Source organism: Heterodontus francisci, chromosome 9, assembly GCF_036365525.1.
Source record: "Heterodontus francisci isolate sHetFra1 chromosome 9, sHetFra1.hap1, whole genome shotgun sequence".
NCBI lineage: Eukaryota > Metazoa > Chordata > Chondrichthyes > Heterodontiformes > Heterodontidae > Heterodontus > Heterodontus francisci.
Window position 1 is genome coordinate 55,400,355 of NC_090379.1, and position 12,203 is coordinate 55,412,557.

Consider the following 12,203-nt stretch of genomic DNA (forward strand, 5'->3'; position numbering starts at 1 on the left):
ATCTACAAACATTCACTCCCTCCACCACCGTCGCACAGTGGCAGCAGTGTGTACCATCTACAAAATGCACAGCAGCAATGCACCAAGGCTCCTTAGACAGCACCTTCCAAACTTGTGACCTCTACCAACTAGAAGGACAAGAGCAGCAAATACATGGGAACACCACCACCTGCAAGTTCCCGTCCAAGTCACACACCATCCTGACTTGGAACTGCATCGCCGTTCCTTCACTGTTGCTGGGTCAAAATCCTGGAACTCCCTTCCTAACAGCACTGTGGGTATACCTACCCCAAATGGAATGCAGCGGTTCAAGAAGGCAGCTCACCACCACCTTCTCAAGGGCAATTAGGGATGGGCAATAAATGCTGGCCTGGCCAGTGACGCCCACATCCCATGAATGAATAAAAAAAAAGTCTAGGGCGCTTTTTCAAAGAAGAGCAGGGAGTATTCTTAGTGTCCTGGCTAACATTCATCTCTCAATCAAAATCAATAAAATAATAAACTAGTCATTCATCTCTTTTTGGGGTCCTCCATGTGCATAAGTTAGATGCTGCATTTGCCTGCACAACAAAATTGACAACCCTTCAAAAATGATTCATTGGCAGTGACATATTTTGGGGTATTCTGAGGATGTGAAAGGCACAATATGGGGTGAATTTTTTGCACGTGGTGCAGGTCTCGACAGTGGCCAATTAACGGCCTGGAGGTGCGGGGCCCGTCCAATGCTTGAGTGGGGTGGGCAATGAGGCACCAATCTCGGCCTCATCTGATGGAGAGGCAGGTGTTGCCAACCCTGCAATCAGTCCTGCCTTGTAGATTCTGATCACCGCTGCAGCAGTCCTTAGGAAGCCTTTGCCTGCAGTTTGCACCCCTCCACCTCTGTGGCTGAAGTCAACACTCCTGAAGAGCCCTAGAGGCTCAACCAATGAATCAAGGAGCAAAGTGGGAGGCTGTAGCAAACATGCTGGAGGGAAGACACCAGGTAGCCCCATGGTTTAGCAATGCTTCTCTGCAGGTTCTCCTTCAGCTGCAAGGGAAAGCAAGGATACCTCCCCACTGACCAAGTAAGCCTGGGCAGAGATCACAGAGAAGATCAGCAGCCATGGGGTCATCCCCCTATTCTGGGTGCAGTGCTGCAAATGTGTCAATGATCTCCTTCGCACCACCAGGGTGAGTCTTCCATACTGCTCTCCTCTTTGGGGCTTCCATGTGGCAATGCGGGTTGGTGCGCTACATGGGAGTGACTGACCAGGCAGTGGCAAGAGGGTGCAGCAGCAGCATATCCCTTCTGATACATGGCGGCATCTTGGTGATAGTTTGTCTTTGCTTAACCCCAAAATGTCCCATGAGAGCCGACGTATGGCGGAGGCATTCGGGAGCCCCCATCATGGGCCAAAGGGCTGCCACCTGCATAAGTGTTGTGCTCGTCTTTGTGGGAAAACTAGCAGTGTCCCGCCTTCTACTTGCAGCAGAAACGGGCCCACAACAATGAAGAGATGGCAAAGACTGATCTTTGACGCTGGCAGAGCAGCAGCCCCTGGAACTAGATGCACATAGAAGGAGATGCGCATGATTAATGTGAACCATCTCTTTCCTGTGGTTTGAGCAGGTGATGCAATGTGACTTGCAGTTGAGTCCGTGCATTAACGCTCCATGCAGTTGGGCCGTGCCGTACCACCTATCCTTCGTGGAGCAGTTTCTGCGGGAAAACACCTTTGACCACCGGTCCATCAGGCAGTGGTCTGCACGGAATGTCCTCAAGGCCCTACGGGAAAAGGAGACGATGGATCCTGTCGGATGGTTCCCCGAGCAGACCGTCAAAGTCATTTGGCGGAATGCCTCATCACCAGAACTTTCAAACAAGCACCAAGACGTAGCTTGGCTGGTGGTGAGAAGGGCCCTCCCCGTCAGATCCTTCATGCACACCCGAAGTCTCGCCCCCTCCGCACAGTGCCCCCGCGTTGGCTGTGGTGGGGAAGAGACGGTCGCCCACCTCCTCCTGGAATGTGTCTTCGCAAAGCAGGTGTGGAAAGAGATGCAGTGGTTTTTGTCGAGGTTCATCCCAAGCAGCTCTGTCACACAGGAGTCTGTGCTCTACGGGCTGTTCCCAGGGACGCACACCGAGACAAACATCAACTGCTGCTGGAGGACTATCAATTCGGTGAAAGACGCCCTTTGGTCTGCCCGAAACTTGCTGGTCTTCCAGCGCAAAGAGTTGTTCACCACCGAATGTTGCAGACTGGCACATTCCAAGGTCCAGGACTACGTGCTGAGGGACGCACTAAAGCTTGGGGCAGCCGCAGCAAAGGCTCAATGGGGAAAGACCACAGTGTAAGGTCCCCCCACCAAGCTGAACTGAGGGGCTGGATCCATGGGAAACCCCTCGAACACTATCGTTAATATTCTCAATTGCTGTAAATGTAAAACTGTAATTGACATGACAATTGTGAAACGGAAGGGTTGGGAAGAAACTCATGACAGTATTGAAGGAAACTGATCTCCCTTGCAATGCTTGTATTTTTTGGTGCTGTTTTGAAAGTGTTTGGCATAGTAATTTTTACAGATTTTTATGAATAAAGTATATTTTGGAAATAAAAAAAAAAATTACTATGTCACAATTATTGCTTCTCCGTTTTGGTTTGCTAGTCCATATAATTTATGCATATGGTAAATAAAAACAACCCCAACACAGAACCCTGTGGGACACCACTAACCATATTTAGCTAGTGCAAATAAAGGCCATTTTGCCCTTACCCTTTTCCTTTAAACAGAAGAGCAATAGGGGCTGAAACAAGGTGATTGGGTCTAAAAAAACTCCTTTCTGCAATTTGTTCTTTTTCTCTTCATGACACATACATCTAATTTGTAATGTTTCAAATTACATGCAAGGCCTGATTACTAAATATTCATCATTTTTGTTGCAAGACTCTACATAAATAAATCCATGACTGGATTAATGAATTTTGACATTTATACTGATTAAACGACTCATGAAAAGGCAATCATAACAAGTGTGCTGTGATTCTTTGCTTGCAATTTTATTACTATTTACATAAAACTATATTTGTAAAAAAAATCACCCATTTTTAATCTACACATTCCCCCAATTTCAATGTGTTATAAATTATGATAAAAAAAACAAAGTTTTCTGAGTTTTTGAAAAATGAGTGAAAATATAGTCGATGTAATTTTATGTCCCGTATTGATCAATAAGCCATCTCCTGAAATGCAATTTGCATTGTTGAAATCCATGAACCAATTTTGCTGTGTTTTTCTGTATTTGCCTTAAATTGAAATATTGTATTCACAATTGATGAGATGGTAGCGTATTGGTAATGTCACTGGACTAGTAATCCAGACGTCCAATCTAATGTAATAAAAACAAGAAAAGCTGGAAATACTCAGCAGGTCTGGCAGCATCTGTGGAGAGAGAAGCAGAGTTAACGTTTCAGGTCAGTGACCCTTCTTCAGAACCCAATCTAATGCCCTGGGGACATGGATTCAAATCCCACCACAGCAGCTGGTGGAATTTAAATTCAATTAGTTAATAAAAATCTGGAATTGAAAGCTAGTCTCAGTAACTAGCACCATGAAACTATCAATTGTCATAAAAACCCATCTAGTTCCCTAATGCCCTTTAGGAAAGGAAATCTGACGTCCTTGCTGGGTCTGGCCTACATGTGACTTCAGACCCACAGCAATGTGGTTGGATCTTAACTGCCTTCTGAAATGGCCTAGTGAGCCACTCAGTTGACAAGGATAATTAGGGATGGGCAATAACTACTGGCCTTGCTAGCAATGCCAGCATCCCATGAAAGAATAAAAAAAATTGAAATGTGTCAGCTCAAAACAAGGTAGAAATAAAATAACTAGTTAGTAATGTTACATTATAGCTACAACTATTTGATATACCTCGCTAATGTCACAAAACTGTTTTTTTTCTCTTCCTCTTTAAAACAGTGTACCTTTAAGACTCTGTATAAAACAGTGTACCTTTAAGACAGAGGGAGAAGATTCTTTGAGAACAGTGCCACAGCAGGCCTGTTCTCTAGGCAACAGCAGGAGAGTGAGAGGCCACATGGTATATTGTAACTTTTGACAGTGTGTAAAAACCAGCTTCAACCGGTTTGAACTAGAGAATGAGACAGAGACAACAGCAAAACCTGCTTGCCTTGAAGGTAGAGAATTCTTTTTTTTAATTCATTCATGGGATGTGGGCGTCGCTGGCCAGGCCAGCATTTATTGCTCATCCCTAATTGCCCTTGAGAAGGTGGTGGTGAGCTGCCTTCTTGAACTGCTGCAGTCCATGTGGGGTAGGTACACCCACAGTGCTGTTAGGAAGGGAGTTCCAGGATTTTGACGCAGCAACAGTGAAGGAACGGCGATATAGTTCCAAGTCAGGGTGGTGTGTGACTTGGAGGGGAACTTGCAGGTGGTGGTGTTCCCATGTATTTGCTGCCCTTGTCCTTCTAGTTGGTAGAGGTCGCGGGTTTGGAAGGTGCTGTCGAAGGAGCCTTGGTGCATTGCTGCTGTGCATCTTGTAGATGGTACACACTGCTGCCACTGTGCGTCGGTGGTGGAGGGAGTGAATGTTTGTAGATGGGGTGCCAATCAAGTGGGCCGCTTTGTCCTGAATGGTGTCGAGCTTCTTGAGTGTTGTTGGAGCTGCACCCATCCAGGCAAGTGGAGAGTATTCCATCACACTCCTGACTTGTGCCTTGTAGATTGTGGACAGGCTTTGGGGAGTCAGGAGGTGAGTTACTCGCCTCAGGATTCCTAGCCTCTGACCTGCACTTGTAGCCACGGTATTTATATGGCTACTCCAGTTCAGTTTTCGGTCAATGGTTGCCCCGAGGATGTTGATAGTGGGGGATTCAGCGATGGTAATGCTGTTGAATGTCAAGGGGAGATGGTTAGATTCTTTTTTGTTGGAGATGGTCATTGCCTGGCACTTGTGTGGCGCGAATGTTACTTGCCACTTATCAGCCCAAGCCTGGATATTGTCCAGGTCTTGCTGCATTTCTACACGGACTGCTTCAGTATCTGAGGAGTCACGAATGGTGCTGAACATTGTGCAATCATCAGCGAACATCCCCACTTCTGACCTTATGATTGAAGGAAGGTGATTGATGAAGCAGCTGAAGATGGTTGGGCCTAGGACACTACCCTGAGGTCCTCCTGCAGTGATGTCCTGGAGCTCAGATGATTGACCTGCAAGAACCACAACCACCTTCCTTTGCGCTAGGTATGACACCAGCCAGCGAAGGGTTTTCCCCCTGATTCCCATTGACCTCAGTTTTGCTAGGGTTCCTTGATGCCATACTCAGTCAAATGCTGCCTTGATGTCAAGGGCTCTCATCTCACCTCTTGAGTTCAGCTCTTTTGTCCATGTTTGAACCAAGGCTGTAATGAGGTCAGGAGCTGAGTGGCCCTGGCGGAACCCAAACTGAGCATCACTGAGCAGGTTGTTGCTAAGCAAATGCCGCTTGATGGCACTGTTGATGACACCTTCCATCACTTTACTGATGATTGAGAGTAGGCTAATGGGGCAGTAGTTGGCCAGGTTGGATTTGTCCTGCTTTTTGTGTACAGGACATACCTGGGCAATTTTCCACATTGCAGGGTAGATGCCAGTGGTGTAGCTGTACTGGAACAGCTTGGCTAGGGGCGCGGCAAGTTCTGGAGCACAGGTCTTCAGTACTATTGCCGGAATATTGTCAGGGCCCATAGCTTTTGCAGTATCCAGTGCCTTCAGTCGTTTCTTGATATCACGTGGAGTGAATCGAATTGGCTGAAGTTTGGCATCTGTGATGCTGGGGACTTCAGGAGGAGGCCGAGATGGATCATCAACTCGGCACTTCTGGCTGAAGATTGTTGCAAATGCTTCAGCCTTATCTTTCGCACTGATGTGCTGGGCTCCCCCATCATTGAGGATGGAGATATTTGTAGAGCCACCTCCTCCAGTTAGTTGTTTAATTGTCCACCAGCATTCATGGCTGGAAGTGGCAGGACTGCAGAGCTTAGATCTGATTCTCTCAGCAGAAATTCTACAATGAGCCGCAGGCTGTGTTAATTGCCTAAGAAGGAAAAAAATCCCTTTCGAAGGGAACATTTGTATTGCTGGATGTAGCAAAAATTCTTTTTCTTTACTTCGTTGCTTCAAGATTGACTCTCGCTTGACTAATTGGTGTTTTCTGGAATTTGCAGTAAAGTTTCGACTGAAAGACTACCAATTTTTAAATCCAAATAATAGACCTGTCATTGTACTCCGTTTTGAAAGAACTGTGCGACGCCTGCTGCAGCTTTGAATGTCTATCAAGTAAAGACTGTTCATCAAATCTGCATGGAGACTTTGAGCGGCATCTGATTTTTTTTTACACTAGGATACCTCACCCATCAGGAACCTAACCCACAAAGACTTACCACCCAGTTATTTATTTATTCTTAAGAAATAGCTAATTTTTAAAACACCATTTTTAAAATCAGTTAACTGTTAGTTTTTAAATGTACATGTGTGAATAGGGGAGTTAGAATAAAGAAGTTATAAGGTCTTTCGACATAAATTTATCTTAATAGCGTTTAAGATTTAGTTTATTAATAAATAGTTAGTTTGTAGTTGTCTCAAGATACCTGGTTTGTTCTATTTTTATTCTGGGGGGTACTGAAGTGTTTAATTTGGCTAATTTCCAGTAGGTGGGAAAACTTTAATAATATACTGCAACCTGTGGAGCATTGGGACTGAATTGACAGTGCATTGCTCCTGCCTCGGTCGTAACACTAGGCACTTTAAAACCAATGCTCTTCCTTGTTTGCCATAGAATTTCTAACAGCATGTTGTGAGTAGTTTCAGACTGAGCCATCCACAGCCTTGATAAGGACCTCACAGAAATAAATCTATAAGATAAAGCCAACTAATGGTGGGATTGAGCTTTTTAAAAGTCTAGTGAATTCAAAGCAAATAATATATTTTGTATTTGAGTATCATTGCTTCATCCATCATGTTGCTCCATGTAAAATCATTCGCTTAATGAAATACAAAACAGATATCTGTGCAATAATTTTTGCCATCAGTGTTTAACAAAGGACTATCTACATGTAAAAAAAGTATTGCTATTTAAAAAAACATACACAACCTTAAATTTTTAATATATATGAGTAGTTTATTAAAAATGCAAGAAGCACCAAGTTCTGTAGACAGTTAAAACTGGTTGACATGACTTAGTTTGGGTGATTAAATAACAAACCGTATCCTGCCAATGTACACTGCAGGTTGACTCCAGATTAAAGACCAAGTTTAGCTACATAGCATACAGAAAACAGGCTCTGACACAGTTACTGAAAAAGAGGTCTAATTAATAGGGGTTCTTCACCAGAACATGGTACATGTAGGAATTCACCCAGTCAGGAAACCACAATAAGAACATAAATTCATAATCTAATCAAACCTATACTATCTTGGATTGTTGGCCTTGATGTAATGTAAGCTAATTCATAATATGCAACTGTATTCTGTGATACATAGAAAACTGAAAATTTCAGTCAATTAATTTCTAATTTTAAACCAAGGTACAAAATGCATATATATGCTACAAAAGTATAACTGAATTGTTTGATATCCAGAAATTTACATTATTTCCATTGGAAATTGGCAGGTTGTGTTTTGCCTGATTCATGCAGAAAATGTTTAGCTGCATTACAGGATTAAATCACAAGTATTCAGTTCCTGTTGTGCAATCAGCTTCTGTCAGCAATTTGTACCCTTGGATGAAAAAGGCTATACAACATCCAGCTTCAAAATCAGTTATGCGTCAGCCACTAAAATCAGTGTAGCTGGACAACACTCTGAGACACTCACTTTCTGAACTCTGGTTTCTGATTACAGCTCATTATGAAACTCATGCTGCATCTTCTTTTCCTTATCGAGGGGTTTAGGAGTCCCTTGCATTTTTTCAGACTCTGCAGCTGGTTCTCTGTGATCCTCTTCCTCATTAATCTCACTTACGTGTTCAGTCTCATTTTCCTCCTCCGCATAGGGATTTTCTCGTTTTGCAGAATCAGATGTCCTCTGCTTTGCAAATCCAGGACGTACAATATCCATGATGGCCAGGAAGTCATAAGTAGTTTGTGGGGGTGTCCAATCTTTAGCTTGCAGAAGATCTGTGAAAGAAAGATTATAAAAACTTGTCAGCATTTGATATTTAAAACCTGTGCAGAGATAAGCTGGAATTGTCAATAATCATATATTTAAGGGTGTGGTCTTCTGTTTGCAACACAATTTTTTCTTCTGACCCTGGATTGTGCTGTCAGCAACACAATTAAGAACTGCCATAAAAACAAATAGCTTCTTGTGTTCAGTTCAGAACTTTCCATGGGAATAATAATTAATACCAGACTCCCATCTTCCCAGGCTTCTATATCCCCACCATGCAAGAGGACTAAAACAGGACACAATATTCAAGATAGAGCCTGATCATAGAACTATACAAAAAAAGAATAGTACACCTAGTTTTATATGTACATCTATTCACTTTTGCAATAGTTTTGGGGCACTGTCGTGGACCTTCAATGACTCATGCAGTATAACCACCAGGTACTTCTCCCATTCGGCAGTCTTGAACACCTCAGCATACGCAGTTTTCAAAATTCCAAATGCTGATTGTCCATAGGATACTGTAATGGAATACTGCACTTCATTTTAGGCTATAAAATCATATCCTTCATTTAATTTCACACTATGATGCAGCAGCACAAAAAAGTGATACTTCTAGAGCAGTCAGGAATTCCAACAAAAAATATTTCATCGGACAAGCTGTAGGATAAGCATAATAAAAACAAGAAATGCTGGAACCACTCAGCAGGTCTGGCAGCATCTGTGAAAAGCGAAGCAGAGTTAACGTTTCGGGTCAGTAAGATAAGCACATGGCTTGTAGAGAAAAACCTTAGAAGCAAACACCTTTTTAATCATTCAAAGACTTTTATTCCAAAGTCATGAAATGTATTGTAAAATCAAGCTAGACTTGTCTCTGCCACCTTATTTTTTTTTTATTATTCATTCATGGGATGTGGGTGTCGCTGGCTAGGCCAGTATTTATTGCCCACACCTAACTGCCCGTGAAAAGGTGGTGGTGAGCTGCCTTCTTGAACCTCTACAGTCCTTTGGGGTAGGTACATCCACAGTGCTGTTAGGAAGGGAATTCCAGGATTTTGACCCAGCGACTGTGAAGAAACGGCGATATAGTTGCAAGTCAGGATGGTGTGTGACTTGGAAGGGAAGTTGCAGATGGTGGTGTTCTCATGTTTTTGCTGCCCTTGTCCTTCTAGTTGGCAGAGGTCGTGGTTTGGAAGGTGCTGTTTAAGGAGCCTTGGTGCTTTGCTGCAGTGCATCTTGTAGATGGTACACACTGCTGCCACTGTGCGTCGGTGGTGAAGGGAGTGAATGTTTGTGGATGGGGTGCCAATCAAGCGGGCTGCTTTGTCCTGAATGGTGTCGAGCTTCTTGAGTTGTTGGAGCTGCACCCATCCAGGCAAGTGCAGAGTATTCCATCACACTCCTGACTTGTGCCTTGTAGATTGTGGACAGGCTTTGGGGAGTCAGGAGGTGAGTTACTCGCCACAGGATTCCTAGCCTCTGACTTGCTCTTGTAGCCACTATATTTATATGGCTACTCCAGTTCAGTTTCTGGTCAATGGTAATCCCTAGAATGTTGATCGTGGGGGATTCAGCAAGTGTAATGCCATTGAATATCAAGGGGAGATGGTTAGGTTCTCTCTTGTTGGAGATGGTCATTGCCTGGCACTTGTGTGGTGTGAATGTTACTTGCCACTTATCAGCCCAAGCCTGGATATTGTCTGGGTCTTGCTGCATTTCTACACGGACTGCTTCAGTATCTGAGGAGTCACGAATGGTGCTGAGCATTGTGCAATCATCAGCGAACATCCCCACTTCTGACCTTATGGTTGAAGGAAGGTCATTGATGAAGTATCTGAAGATGGTTGGGCGTAGGACAATATCCTGAGGAACTCCTGCAGTGATCTCCTGGCTGAGATGATCGACCTCCAACAACCACGACCACCTTCCTTTGCGCTAGGTATGACTACAACCATCGGAGAGTTTTCCCCCTGATTCCCATTGACTTCAGTTTTGCTAGGGCTCCTTGATGCCATACTCAGTCAAATGATGTCTTGACGTCAAGGGCAATCACTCTCACCTCACCTCTTGAATTCAGCTCTTTTGTCCATGTTTGAACCAAGGCTGTAATGAGGTCAGGAGCTGAGTGGCCCTGGCGGAACCCAAACTGAGTGTCACTGAGCAGGTTATTGCTAAGCAAGTGCTGCTTGATAGCACTTCGATGACACCTTCCATCACTTTACTGATGATTGAGAGTAGACTGATGGGGTGGTAATTGGCCGGGTTGGACTTGTCCTGCTTTTTGTGTAGAGGACATACTTGGGCAATTTTGCACATTACCGGGTAGATGCCAGTGTTGTAGCTGTACTGGAACAGCTTGGCTTGGGGCGCGGCAAGTTCTGGAGCACAGGTCTTCAGTACTATTGCCGGAATATTGTCAGGGCCCATAGACTTTACAAAATCCAGTGCCTTCAGTCGTTTCTTGATATCACGTGGGGTGAATCGAATTAGCTGAAAACTAGCATTTGTGATGCTGGGGCTTCAGGAGGAGGTCGAAATGGATCATCAATTTGGCACTTCTGGCTGAAGATGGATGCAAATGCTTCAGCCTTATCTTTCGCACTGATGTGCTGGGCTCCCCCATCATTGAGGCTGGGGATATTTGTGGAGCCACCTCCTCCAGTTAGTTGTTTAATTGTCCACCACCACTCATTCCTGGATGTTGCACGACTGCAGAGCTTAGATCTGATCTGTTGGTTATGGAATCGCTTGGCTCTGTCTATCGCATGCTGCTTACGCAGTTTGGCACGCAAGTAGTCTTGTGTTGTAGCTTCACCAGGCTGACACCTCATTTTTAGGTATGCCTGGTGCCACTTCTAGCATGCCCTCCTGCACTCTTCATTGAACCAGGGTTGGTCTCCTGGCTTGATGGTAACGGTAGAGTGCGGAATATGCCAATCATGAGGTTACAGATTGTGGTTGAGTACAATTGGTGAGGACGAGGTCAGGTATGTTTTTCCCTCTTGTTGGTTCCCTCATCACCTGCTGCATACCCAGTCTAGCAGCTACGTCATTTAGGACTCGGCCAGCTCGGTCAGTAGTGGTGCTATCGAGCCACTCCTGGTGATGGACATTGAAGTCCCCCACCCAGAATACATTCTGTGCCCTTCCAACCCTCAGTGCTTCGTCCAAGTGGTGTTCAACATGGAGGAGTACTGATTCATCAGCTGAGGGAGGGCAGTAGGTGGTAATCAGCAGGAGGTTTCTGTGCCCATGTTTGACCTGATGCCATGAGACTTTATGGGGTCCGGAGTCGATGTTGAGGACTCCCAGGGCAACTCCCTCCCAACTGTATACTACTGTGCTGCCACCTCTGCTGGGTCTGTCCTACTGGTGGGACAGGACATACCCGGGGATGGTGATGGCAGTGTCTAGGACATTGTAAGGTATGATTCCATGACTATGACTATGTCAGGCTGCTGCTTGACTAGTCTGTGGAACAGCTCTCCCAACTTTGGCACAAGCACCCAGCTGTTAGTAAGGAGGACTTTGCAGGGCTGACAGGGCTGGGTGTGCCATTGTCGTTTCCGGTGCCTAGGTCGATGCCGGGTGGTCCATCCGGTTCTTTCTTTCTTATTGACTTTGTAGCTGTTAGATACAACTGAGTGCCTTGCCAGGCCATTTCAGAGGGCATTTAAGAGCCAACCACGTTGCTGTGGGTCCGGAGTCACATGTAGGCCAGACCAGGTAAGGACAGCAGATTACCTTCCCTTAAAGGACATTCGTGAACCAGATGGGTTTTTACAACAATCGACAATTGTTTCATGGCCATCATTAGACTCGCTTTTTAATTCCAGATTTATTAATTGAATTCAAATTCCACCTTCTGCTGTGGTGGGATTCAAACCCATAATCCCTGGAGCAATACCCTGGATCTCTGGGTTACTAGTCCAGTGACAAAAGCACTATGCCAACGCCTCCCCTTGCAGGCTCAAAGCAGAGTTACATATTTATTTATTTGCCCTCAGGATGTGGGCAACCCTGACAAGGCAGCAGATATTACCTATCACTCGTT

General features: G+C 44.8%; 1 protein-coding gene across 8 annotated transcripts in view; it reads right to left on the bottom strand.

Moving 5' to 3' along the window:
• Positions 1–7,158: 7,158 nt before the first annotated feature.
• The window catches only part of txndc16 (thioredoxin domain containing 16), a 201,569-nt gene continuing 196,524 nt past the window's right edge, over positions 7,159–12,203 (bottom strand). For all 8 annotated transcript variants that reach the window (XM_068039119.1, XM_068039124.1, XM_068039122.1 and 5 more), the window contains one exon: positions 7,159–8,157. In XM_068039119.1, the coding sequence (XP_067895220.1) occupies positions 7,877–8,157 (281 nt within the window). In that variant the 3' untranslated portion in view covers positions 7,159–7,876. The remainder of the gene's footprint in view (positions 8,158–12,203) is intronic.